The 12,038-nt window shown below is 48.4% G+C and overlaps 2 protein-coding genes across 2 annotated transcripts in view; one reads left to right on the top strand and one right to left on the bottom strand.

Annotated features, from left to right (window-relative positions):
- Positions 1-5,613, bottom strand: part of LOC120054380 (cytoplasmic FMR1-interacting protein 1 homolog) — a 38,321-nt gene extending 32,708 nt beyond the window's left edge. Inside the window, exons 1-3 of the mRNA XM_039001792.1 lie at positions 5,458-5,613; positions 4,029-5,340; positions 54-217 (exon numbers count right to left, since the gene is read on the bottom strand). Of these exons, the coding sequence (XP_038857720.1) occupies positions 54-217; positions 4,029-5,340; positions 5,458-5,613 (1,632 nt within the window). The remainder of the gene's footprint in view (positions 1-53; positions 218-4,028; positions 5,341-5,457) is intronic.
- LOC120054379 (E3 ubiquitin-protein ligase HERC2-like) overlaps positions 5,612-12,038 on the top strand; it is a 110,987-nt gene continuing 104,560 nt past the window's right edge. The window contains 3 exon segments of the mRNA XM_039001791.1: positions 5,612-5,692; positions 5,877-6,105; positions 11,733-11,857. Coding sequence (XP_038857719.1) covers positions 5,612-5,692; positions 5,877-6,105; positions 11,733-11,857 — 435 coding nt within the window.

Genomic DNA, 12,038 nt, shown 5'->3' with positions numbered 1-12,038 from the left:
GTCTGGGTCTAGTAGTGGTTGGAGGGTTAGGGGGTCAGAGGTCAGGGGGTTACCTGAACATGGCGTTGTTTCAACAGGGTCTCGTAGCGGTTGGACGCGGGCCAGGGGATGTTAGCTCCCTGGTTCTTACAGTCCGCTCTCAGACGCTTGTCCAGCAGCAGACTGAAGAGAAAAGAAACACACACACCATATAAACAACAAGACAACGAGAGAGACCCTACTTCAGACAAGTTAAACAGGCCGGGCAGAAGGGGACAGAAGTTAAAGGGCAATCTCCTGTAAAGGCTGAGGGAAACACAACCACTCACACCTCTGGAAGTAACGCACAAGATTTTGATCCAAAAATAAGTCATCAATGGAGGAGCATGTTTGATGAACATGAGGAGAAAAGGAACTGTCTATCTGTAGGGTGTAGGAAACACCAAGCCTCACACACCAGGCCTCACACACCAGGCCTCACACACCAGGCCTCACACACCAGGCCTCACACACCAGGCCTCACACACCAGGCCTCACACACCAGGCCTCACACACAGCCAATTTCAGAAGAAAAGATTGAGTAAGGAGGACACATGTAGATGGGCCAGTATTGAATAAGGAGGACACACGTAGATGGGCCAGTATTGAATAAGGAGGACACACGTAGATGGGCCAGTATTGAATAAGGAGGACACGTGTAGATGGGCCAGTATTGAATAAGGAGGACACGTGTAGATGGGCCAGTATTGAATAAGGAGGACACGTGTAGATGGGCCAGTATTGAATAAGGAGGACACACGTAGATGGGCCAGTATTGAATAAGGAGGACACGTGTAGATGGGCCAGTATTGAATAAGGAGGACACACGTAGATGGGCCAGTATTGAATAAGGAGGACACGTGTAGATGGGCCAGTATTGAATAAGGAGGACACACGTAGATGGGCCAGTATTGAATAAGGAGGACACGTGTAGATGGGCCAGTATTGAATAAGGAGGACACACGTAGATGGGCCAGTATTGAATAAGGAGGACACACGTAGATGGGCCAGTATTGAATAAGGAGGACACACGTAGATGGGCCAGTATTGAATAAGGAGGAAACACGTAGATGGGCCAGTATTGAATAAGGAGGACACACGTAGATGGGCCAGTATTGAATAAGGAGGAAACACGTAGATGGGCCAGTATTGAATAAGGAGGACACATGTAGAAGGGCCAGTTGTAGTTGTTTGGCCTGCCCAAAAGCTGCTCTCTGCCTGGACACAGTGGGGGACTAGTCCTGGTAGATGGAGAAGCTTTGTCCCTGAAAGCTGCTCTCTGCCTGGACACAGTGGGGGACTAGTCCTGGTAGATGGAGAAGCTTGTCCCTGAAAGCTGCTCTCTGCCGGACACAGTGGGGGACTAGTCTGGTAGATGGAGAAGCTTTGTCCCTGAAAGCTGCTCCGCTGCTGGACACAGTGGGGGACTAGTCCTGGTAGATGGAGAAGCTTTGTCCCTGAAAGCTGCTCTCTGCCTGGACACAGTGGGGGACTAGTCTGGTAGATGGAGAAGCTCTGTCCCTGAAAGCTGCTCTCTGCCTGGACACAGTGGGGGACTAGTCCTGGTAGATGGAGAAGCTTTGTCCCTGAAAGCTGCTCTCTGCCTGGACACAGTGGGGGACTAGTCCTGGTAGATGGAGAAGCTTTGTCCCTGAAAGCTGCTCTCTGCCTGGACACAGTGGGGGACTAGTCCTGGTATAGGAGAAGCTCTGTCCCTGAAAGCTGCTCTTGCTGGACACAGTGGGGGACTAGTCCTGGTAGATGGAGAAGCTTTGTCCCTGAAAGCTGCTCTCTGCCTGGACACAGTGGGGGACTAGTCCTGGTAGATGGAGAAGCTCTGTCCCTGAAAGCTGCTCTCTGCCTGGACACAGTGGGGGACTAGTCCTGGTAGATGGAGAAGCTTGTCCCTGAAAGCTGCTCTCTGCCTGGACACATGGGGGACTAGTCCTGGTAGATGGAGAAGCTTTGTCCCGAAGCTGCTCTCTGCCTGGACACAGTGGGGGACTAGTCCTGGTAGATGGAGAAGCTTTGTCCCTGAAAGCTGCTCTCTGCCTGGACAGGGGGACTAGTCCTGGGTAGATGGAGAAGCTTTGTCCCTGAAAGCTGCTCTCTGCCTGGACACAGTGGGGACTAGTCCTGGTAGATGGAGAAGCTTTGTCCCTGAAAGCTGCTCTCTGCCTGGACACAGTGGGGGACTAGTCCTGGTAGTGGAGAAGCTTTGTCCCTGAAAGCTGCTCTCTGCCTGGAACAGTGGGGGATAGTCTGGTAGATGGAGAAGCTTTGTCCCTGAAAGTGCTCTCTGCCGGACACAGTGGGGGACTAGTCCTGGTAGATGGAGAAGCTTTGTCCCTGAAAGCTGCTCTCTGCCTGGACACAGTGGGGGACTAGTCCTGGTAGATGGAGAAGCTTTGTCCCTGAAAGCTGCTCTCTGCCTGGACACAGTGGGGGACTAGTCCTGGTAGATGGAGAAGCTTTGTCTCTGAAAGCTGCTCCTGCCTGGACACAGGGGGGACTAGTCCTGGTAGATGGAGAAGCTTTGTCCCTGAAAGCTGCTCTCGCTGGACACAGTGGGGGACTAGTCCTGGTAGATGGAGAAGCTTTGTCCTGAAAGCTGCTCTCTGCTGGACACAGTGGGGGACTAGTCCTGGTAGATGGAGAAGCTCTGTCCCTGAAAGCTGCTCTCTGCCTGGACACAGTGGGGGACTAGTCCTGGTAGATGGAGAAGCTTTGTCCCTGAAAGCTGCTCTCTGCCTGGACACAGTGGGGGACTAGTCCTGGTAGATGGAGAAGCTTTGTCCCTGAAAGCTGCTCTCTGCCTGGACACAGTGGGGGACTAGTCCTGGTAGATGGAGAAGCCTGTCCCTGAAAGCTGCTCTTGCCTGGACACAGTGGGGGACTAGTCCTGGTAGATGGAGAAGCTTTGTCCCTGAAAGCTGCTCTCTGCCTGGACACAGTGGGGGACTAGTCCTGGTAGATGGAGAAGCTTTGTCCCTGAAAGCTGCTCTCTGCCTGGACACAGTGGGGGACTAGTCCTGGTAGAGGAGAAGTTGTCCCTGAAAGCGCTCTCTGCCGGACACAGTGGGGGAAGTCCTGGTAGATGGAGAAGCTCTGTCCCTGAAAGCTGCTCTCTGCCTGGACACAGTGGGGGACTAGTCCTGGTAGATGGAGAAGCTCTGTCCCTGAAAGCTGCTCTCTGCCTGGACACAGTGGGGGACTAGTCCTGGTAGATGGAGAAGCTTTGTCTCTGAAAGCTCAGAGTGGTATTGCAGGCTCAGAGAATCTCCATCTTCTCATGGAAAAAGTGCACTCGAAGAATGATGTCACGGGGCCTCTCGGGGATTTGGGTGCCGTGACCGGTGGGGGCACAATCAATCACAGGCTTCTAATCCATGGCGAGAATATCCTTCAGCAGACCCGGAAGCTACATCTGTGGCTCCAGGCATTTCCGTTGACTCTGGGACCGATACCAGTATCAGGTTATTGCGGCGAGAAAATCCCTCTAAGCTCACACACCTGTACCTATTTCAGATCAGGTCGGAGACACTGGTAGTCAGGTCGGAGACACTGGTAGTCAGGTCGGAGACACTGGTAGTCAGGTCGGAGACACTGGTAGTCAGGTCGGAGACACAGGTAGATCCACAGCCAGGTTTTTCATGTCAGGTCAGAGACATTGGTAGATCCACAGCCAGGTTTTTCATGTCAGGTCAGAGACACAGGTAGATCCACAGCCAGGTTTTTCATGTCAGGTCAGAGACATTGGTAGTCAGGTCAGAGACATTGGTAGATCCACAGCCAGGTTTTTCATGTCAGGTCAGAGACACAGGTAGATCCACAGCCAGGTTTTTCATGTCAGGTCAGAGACACTGGTAGATCCACAGCCAGGTTTTTCATGTCAGGTCAGAGACATTGGTAGTCAGGTCAGAGACACTGGTAGATCCACAGCCAGGTTTTTCATGTCAGGTCAGAGACATTGGTAGATCCACAAGTATATAGAAACTACAAAGGATAACCTTTGCTGTTAAGCTGGGATGGACAACTTGGATGGGGGATGGGGCAACACTTGGATGGGGCAACACTTGGATGGGGGATGGGGCAACACTTGGATGGGGCAACACTTGGATGGGGGATGGGGCAACACTTGGATGGGGGATGGGGCAACACTTGGATGGGGCAACACTTGGATGGGGGATGGGGCAACACTTGGATGGGGCAACACTTGGATGGGGGATGGGGCAACACTTGGATGGGGGATGGGGCAACACTTGGATGGGGGATGGGGCAACACTTGGATGGGGCAACACTTGGATGGGGCAACACTTGGATGGGGCAACACTTGGATGGGGCAACACTTGGATGGGGCAACACTTGGATGGGGCAACACTTGGATGGGGCAACACTTGGATGGGGCAACACTTGGATGGGGCAACACTTGGATGGGGCAACCACTTGGATGGGGCAACACTTGGATGGGGGATGGGGCAACACTTGGATGGGGGATGGGGCAACACTTGGATGGGGGATGGGGCAACACTTGGATGGGGGATGGGCAACACTTGGATGGGGCAACACTTGGATGGGACAACACTTGGATGGGGGATGGGGCCACACTTGGATGGGGGATGGGGCCACACTTGGATGGGGGATGGGGCAACACTTGGATGGGGGATGGGGCAACACTTGGATGGGGGATGGGGCAACACTTGGATGGGGGATGGGGCAACACTTGGATGGGGGATGGGGCCACACTTGGATGGGGGATGGGGCAACACTTGGATGGGGGATGGGGCAACACTTGGATGGGGGATGGGGCAACACTTGGATGGGGGATGGGGCCACACTTGGATGGGGGATGGGGCAACACTTGGATGGGGGATGGGACAACACTTGGATGGGGGATGGGGCAACACTTGGATGGGGGATGGGGCCACACTTGGATGGGGGATGGGGCAACACTTGGATGGGGGATGGGGCAACACTTGGATGGGGGATGGGGCAACACTTGGATGGGGGATGGGGCAACACTTGGATGGGGGATGGGGCCACACTTGGATGGGGGATGGGGCCACACTTGGATGGGGGATGGGGCCACACTTGGATGGGGGATGGGGCCACACTCGGATGGGGGATGGGGCCACACTCGGATGGGGGATGGGGCAACACTCGGATGGGGGATGGGGCAACACTCGGATGGGGGATGGGGCCACACTCGGATGGGGGATGGGGCAACACTTGGATGGGGCAACACTTGGATGGGGCAACACTTGGATGGGGGATGGGGCAACACTTGGATGGGGCAACACTCGGATGGGGGATGGGGCAACACTTGGATGGGGGATGGGGCAACACTTGGATGGGGGATGGGGCAACACTTCCTCCTGTTCTGTGGGGCAGCGCGTGCCCTTCTAGTATCTGTCCATTGTGTTAATGGGTGACACTGACCCCTGTCTGTTTTCTGCTGGTCTTGTGTCTGTAGAGCTTTGCGTGGTCGTCCTGCTCAGAGTGGTCTGTGGGGCAGCGCGTGCCCTTCGTAGTGGACGTGTGCCCTGTGACCTTTGAGCAGCTGGATCTGCTCTTGCGGCAGGTGAGCGAGGGCATGGACGGCTCTTCCGATTGGCCCCCGCCGCAAGAGAAGGAGTGCATGGTGGTCGCCTCCCTTAACCTGCTCAGGCTTCAGGTAAGGAGGCTTTTCACTCGGCGCTTCTCCAACACTACAAGATGAGGTTCATGTCTTTATAGACTGTTCCGGATGACTTGATGTGTCTGATATATGAAAATTGTCTTTTAGAAGGTGTTTCAAATGGTTTTCTACAAACTTGAGAATGTGTAGTCTGATGTTTTATTTTTTGTCTTGTCCGTAGCTCCATGCAGCCATCAGTAACCAGATGGACCCTGAGGAGTTGGGTCTGGGGCTGGGCAGCGGGCTGCTCAACAACCTGAAACAGACCGTAGTGACGCTAGCCTCCAACGCCGGAGTCCTCAACACCATCCAATCAGCTGCCCAGGCCGTGCTACAGAGTGGTTGGTCAGTGCTGCTCCCTACTGCGGAGGAGAGGGCCAGGGCACTGTCCTCGCTACTACCCAACACCGGTCAGTTCTCCTCTTAGCAGACACTATTATCGAATAACAACTTAATGTACAGCGCAATTTTTGTTGTATGTGTATGAGATCCATGAGGGAATTAAACCCACAACCTTGGATTGTCTAGTGGGGTAAGCAGAAAATAATTGTTGCTGGAGTGAAGAGTTGTATTTTAGTGTGTTTTGAGTTTCTCAGTGGTTTGTCTCTCTGTCCTCAGTATTTGAGTGTGTTTTGAGTTGCTCAGTGGTTTGTCTCTCTGTCCTCAGTATTTGAGTGTGTTTTGAGTTGCTCAGCGGTTTGTCTCTCTGTCCTCTGTATTTTACTGTGTTTTGAGTTGCTCAGTGGTTTGTCTCTCTGTCCTCAGTATTTTACTGTGTTTTGAGTTGCTCAGTGGTTTGTCTCTCTGTCCTCAGCATTTTACTGTGTTTTGAGTTGCTCAGTGGTTTGTCTCTCTGTCCTCAGTATTTTACTGTGTTTTGAGTTGCTCAGTGGTTTGTCTCTGTCCTCAGTATTTTACTGTGTTTTGAGTTGCTCAGTGGTTTGTCTCTGTCCTCAGTATCTTAGTGTGTTTTGAGTTGCTCAGTGGTTTGTCTCTCTGTCCTCAGTATTTTAGTGTGTTTTGAGTTGCTCAGTGGTTTGTCTCTCTGTCCTCAGCATTTTACTGTGTTTTGAGTTGCTCAGTGGTTTGTCTCTCTGTCCTCAGCATTTTACTGTGTTTTGAGTTGCTCAGTGGTTTGTCTCTCTGTCCTCAGTATTTTACTGTGTTTTGAGTTGCTCAGTGGTTTGTCTCTCTGTCCTCAGTATTTTAGTGTGTTTTGAGTTGCTCAGTGGTTTGTCTCTCTGTCCTCAGCATTTTAGTGTGTTTTGAGTTGCTCAGTGGTTTGTCTCTCTGTCCTCAGCATTTTAGTGTGTTTTGAGTTGCTCAGTGGTTTGTCTCTCTGTCCTCAGTATTTTAGTGTGTTTTGAGTTGCTCAGTGGTTTGTCTCTCTGTCCTCAGTATTTTAGTGTGTTTTGAGTTGCTCAGTGGTTTGTCTCTCTGTCCTCAGTATTTTACTGTGTTTTGAGTTGCTCAGCGGTTTGTCTCTCTGTCCTCAGTATTTTACTGTGTTTTGAGTTGCTCAGTGGTTTGTCTCTGTCCTCAGTATTTTACTGTGTTTTGAGTTGCTCAGTGGTTTGTCTCTCTGTCCTCAGTATTTTAGTGTGTTTTGAGTTGCTCAGCGGTTTGTCTCTCTGTCCTCTGTATTTTACTGTGTTTTGAGTTGCTCAGTGGTTTGTCTCTCTGTCCTCAGTATTTGAGTGTGTTTTGAGTTGCTCAGTGGTTTGTCTCTCTGTCCTCAGTATTTTAGTGTGTTTTGAGTTGCTCAGCGGTTTGTCTCTCTGTCCTCAGTATTTTAGTGTGTTTTGAGTTGCTCAGTGGTTTGTCTCTCTGTCCTCAGTATTTTAGTGTGTTTTGAGTTGCTCAGTGGTTTGTCTCTGTCCTCAGTATTTTACTGTGTTTTGAGTTGCTCAGCGGTTTGTCTCTCTGTCCTCTGTATTTTACTGTGTTTTGAGTTGCTCAGTGGTTTGTCTCTCTGTCCTCAGTATTTGAGTGTGTTTTGAGTTGCTCAGTGGTTTGTCTCTCTGTCCTCAGTATTTTACTGTGTTTTGAGTTGCTCAGCGGTTTGTCTCTCTGTCCTCAGTATTTTACTGTGTTTTGAGTTGCTCAGTGGTTTGTCTCTCTGTCCTCAGTATTTTACTGTGTTTTGAGTTGCTCAGTGGTTTGTCTCTCTGTCCTCAGTATTTGAGTGTGTTTTGAGTTGCTCAGTGGTTTGTCTCTCTGTCCTCAGTATTTTAGTGTGTTTTGAGTTGCTCAGTGGTTTGTCTCTCTGTCCTCAGCATTTTACTGTGTTTTGAGTTGCTCAGTGGTTTGTCTCTCTGTCCTCAGTATTTTAGTGTGTTTTGAGTTGCTCAGTGGTTTGTCTCTCTGTCCTCAGTATTTTAGTCTGTTTTGAGTTGCTCAGTGGTTTGTCTCTCTGTCCTCAGCATTTTAGTGTGTTTTGAGTTGCTCAGTGGTTTGTCTCTCTGTCCTCAGTATTTTACTGTGTTTTGAGTTGCTCAGTGGTTTGTCTCTCTGTCCTCAGTATTTTACTGTGTTTTGAGTTGCTCAGTGGTTTGTCTCTCTGTCCTCAGCATTTTACAGTGTTTTGAGTTGCTCAGTGGTTTGTCTCTCTGTCCTCAGCATTTTACTGTGTTTTGAGTTGCTCAGTGGTTTGTCTCTCTGTCCTCAGTATTTTACTGTGTTTTGAGTTGCTCAGTGGTTTGTCTCTCTGTCCTCAGTATTTGAGTGTGTTTTGAGTTGCTCAGTGGTTTGTCTCTCTGTCCTCAGTATTTTAGTGTGTTTTGAGTTGCTCAGCGGTTTGTCTCTCTGTCCTCAGTATTTTAGTGTGTTTTGAGTTGCTCAGTGGTTTGTCTCTCTGTCCTCAGTATTTTAGTGTGTTTTGAGTTGCTCAGTGGTTTGTCTCTGTCCTCAGTATTTTACTGTGTTTTGAGTTGCTCAGCGGTTTGTCTCTCTGTCCTCTGTATTTTACTGTGTTTTGAGTTGCTCAGTGGTTTGTCTCTCTGTCCTCAGTATTTGAGTGTGTTTTGAGTTGCTCAGTGGTTTGTCTCTCTGTCCTCAGTATTTTAGTGGGTTTTGAGTTGCTCAGCGGTTTGTCTCTCTGTCCTCAGTATTTTAGTGTGTTTTGAGTTGCTCAGTGGTTTGTCTCTCTGTCCTCAGTATTTTAGTGTGTTTTGAGTTGCTCAGTGGTTTGTCTCTCTGTCCTCAGTATTTTAGTGTGTTTTGAGTTGCTCAGTGGTTTGTCTCTGTCCTCAGTATTTTACTGTGTTTTGAGTTGCTCAGCGGTTTGTCTCTCTGTCCTCAGTATTTTACTGTGTTTTGAGTTGCTCAGTGGTTTGTCTCTCTGTCCTCAGTATTTGAGTGTGTTTTGAGTTGCTCAGTGGTTTGTCTCTCTGTCCTCAGTATTTTAGTGTGTTTTGAGTTGCTCAGCGGTTTGTCTCTCTGTCCTCAGTATTTTAGTGTGTTTTGAGTTGCTCAGTGGTTTGTCTCTCTGTCCTCAGTATTTTAGTGTGTTTTGAGTTGCTCAGTGGTTTGTCTCTGTCCTCAGTATTTTACTGTGTTTTGAGTTGCTCAGCGGTTTGTCTCTCTGTCCTCTGTATTTTACTGTGTTTTGAGTTGCTCAGTGGTTTGTCTCTCTGTCCTCAGTATTTGAGTGTGTTTTGAGTTGCTCAGTGGTTTGTCTCTCTGTCCTCAGTATTTGAGTGTGTTTTGAGTTGCTCAGCGGTTTGTCTCTCTGTCCTCAGTATTTTACTGTGTTTTGAGTTGCTCAGTGGTTTGTCTCTCTGTCCTCAGTATTTTACTGTGTTTTGAGTTGCTCAGTGGTTTGTCTCTCTGTCCTCAGTATTTTAGTGTGTTTTGAGTTGCTCAGTGGTTTGTCTCTCTGTCCTCAGTATTTTAGTGTGTTTTGAGTTGCTCAGTGGTTTGTCTCTCTGTCCTCAGCATTTTACTGTGTTTTGAGTTGCTCAGTGGTTTGTCTCTCTGTCCTCAGTATTTTAGTGTGTTTTGAGTTGCTCAGTGGTTTGTCTCTCTGTCCTCAGTATTTTAGTCTGTTTTGAGTTGCTCAGTGGTTTGTCTCTCTGTCCTCAGCATTTTAGTGTGTTTTGAGTTGCTCAGTGGTTTGTCTCTCTGTCCTCAGTATTTTACTGTGTTTTGAGTTGCTCAGTGGTTTGTCTCTCTGTCCTCAGTATTTTACTGTGTTTTGAGTTGCTCAGTGGTTTGTCTCTCTGTCCTCAGCATTTTACTGTGTTTTGAGTTGCTCAGTGGTTTGTCTCTCTGTCCTCAGCATTTTACTGTGTTTTGAGTTGCTCAGTGGTTTGTCTCTCTGTCCTCAGTATTTTACTGTGTTTTGAGTTGCTCAGTGGTTTGTCTCTCTGTCCTCAGTATTTTACTGTGTTTTGAGTTGCTCAGTGGTTTGTCTCTCTGTCCTCAGTATTTTAGTGTGTTTTGAGTTGCTCAGCGGTTTGTCTCTCTGTCCTCAGTATTTTAGTGTGTTTTGAGTTGCTCAGTGGTTTGTCTCTCTGTCCTCAGTATTTTAGTGTGTTTTGAGTTGCTCAGTGGTTTGTCTCTCTGTCCTCAGTATTTTAGTGTGTTTTGAGTTGCTCAGTGGTTTGTCTCTGTCCTCAGTATTTTACTGTGTTTTGAGTTGCTCAGCGGTTTGTCTCTCTGTCCTCTGTATTTTACTGTGTTTTGAGTTGCTCAGTGGTTTGTCTCTCTGTCCTCAGTATTTGAGTGTGTTTTGAGTTGCTCAGTGGTTTGTCTCTCTGTCCTCAGTATTTTAGTGTGTTTTGAGTTGCTCAGCGGTTTGTCTCTCTGTCCTCAGTATTTTAGTGTGTTTTGAGTTGCTCAGTGGTTTGTCTCTCTGTCCTCAGTATTTTAGTGTGTTTTGAGTTGCTCAGTGGTTTGTCTCTCTGTCCTCAGTATTTTAGTGTGTTTTGAGTTGCTCAGTGGTTTGTCTCTGTCCTCAGTATTTTACTGTGTTTTGAGTTGCTCAGCGGTTTGTCTCTCTGTCCTCAGTATTTTACTGTGTTTTGAGTTGCTCAGTGGTTTGTCTCTCTGTCCTCAGTATTTGAGTGTGTTTTGAGTTGCTCAGTGGTTTGTCTCTCTGTCCTCAGTATTTTAGTGTGTTTTGAGTTGCTCAGCGGTTTGTCTCTCTGTCCTCAGTATTTTAGTGTGTTTTGAGTTGCTCAGTGGTTTGTCTCTCTGTCCTCAGTATTTTACTGTGTTTTGAGTTGCTCAGTGGTTTGTCTCTCTGTCCTCAGTATTTTAGTGTGTTTTGAGTTGCTCAGTGGTTTGTCTCTCTGTCCTCAGTATTTTAGTGTGTTTTGAGTTGCTCAGTGGTTTGTCTCTCTGTCCTCAGTATTTTAGTGTGTTTTGAGTTGCTCAGTGGTTTGTCTCTCTGTCCTCAGCATTTTACTGTGTTTTGAGTTGCTCAGTGGTTTGTCTCTCTGTCCTCAGTATTTTAGTGTGTTTTGAGTTGCTCAGTGGTTTGTCTCTCTGTCCTCAGCATTTTAGTGTGTTTTGAGTTGCTCAGCGGTTTGTCTCTCTGTCCTCTGTATTTTACTGTGTTTTGAGTTGCTCAGTGGTTTGTCTCTCTGTCCTCAGTATTTGAGTGTGTTTTGAGTTGCTCAGTGGTTTGTCTCTCTGTCCTCAGTATTTTACTGTGTTTTGAGTTGCTCAGCGGTTTGTCTCTCTGTCCTCAGTATTTTAGTGTGTTTTGAGTTGCTCAGTGGTTTGTCTCTCTGTCCTCAGTATTTTAGTGTGTTTTGAGTTGCTCAGTGGTTTGTCTCTCTGTCCTCAGTATTTTAGTGTGTTTTGAGTTGCTCAGTGGTTTGTCTCTGTCCTCAGTTTTTTACTGTGTTTTGAGTTGCTCAGCGGTTTGTCTCTCTGTCCTCAGTATTTTACTGTGTTTTGAGTTGCTCAGTGGTTTGTCTCTCTGTCCTCAGTATTTTAGTGTGTTTTGAGTTGCTCAGTGGTTTGTCTCTCTGTCCTCAGTATTTTAGTGTGTTTTGAGTTGCTCAGTGGTTTGTCTCTCTGTCCTCAGCATCTGGTAACGAGATGAGCGTCAGTCCTGGACGTCGCTTCATGATCGACCTGTTGGTTAGCAGTCTGATGGCGGACGGAGGGCTGGAGTCTGCTCTCAATGCAGCCATCACAGCTGAGCTACAGGTCAGTGTGTTTAATGCTCTCAATGCAGCCATCACAGCTGAGCTACAGGTCAGTGTTTTTAATGCTCTCAATGCAGCCATCACAGCTGAGCTACAGGTTGGTCACAGACAGCTGTTTGTCACAGATTAGGGGAAACCTGGGCCTGAGTCCCAAATGGTTCCCTGTTCCCTATTTAGTGCCC

Source organism: Salvelinus namaycush, chromosome 10 (genome assembly GCF_016432855.1).
Source record: "Salvelinus namaycush isolate Seneca chromosome 10, SaNama_1.0, whole genome shotgun sequence".
Lineage (NCBI taxonomy): Eukaryota > Metazoa > Chordata > Actinopteri > Salmoniformes > Salmonidae > Salvelinus > Salvelinus namaycush.
The sequence above is the reverse complement of the archived record's forward strand: the minus strand, read 5'-3'. Positions and strand labels throughout refer to the sequence as shown.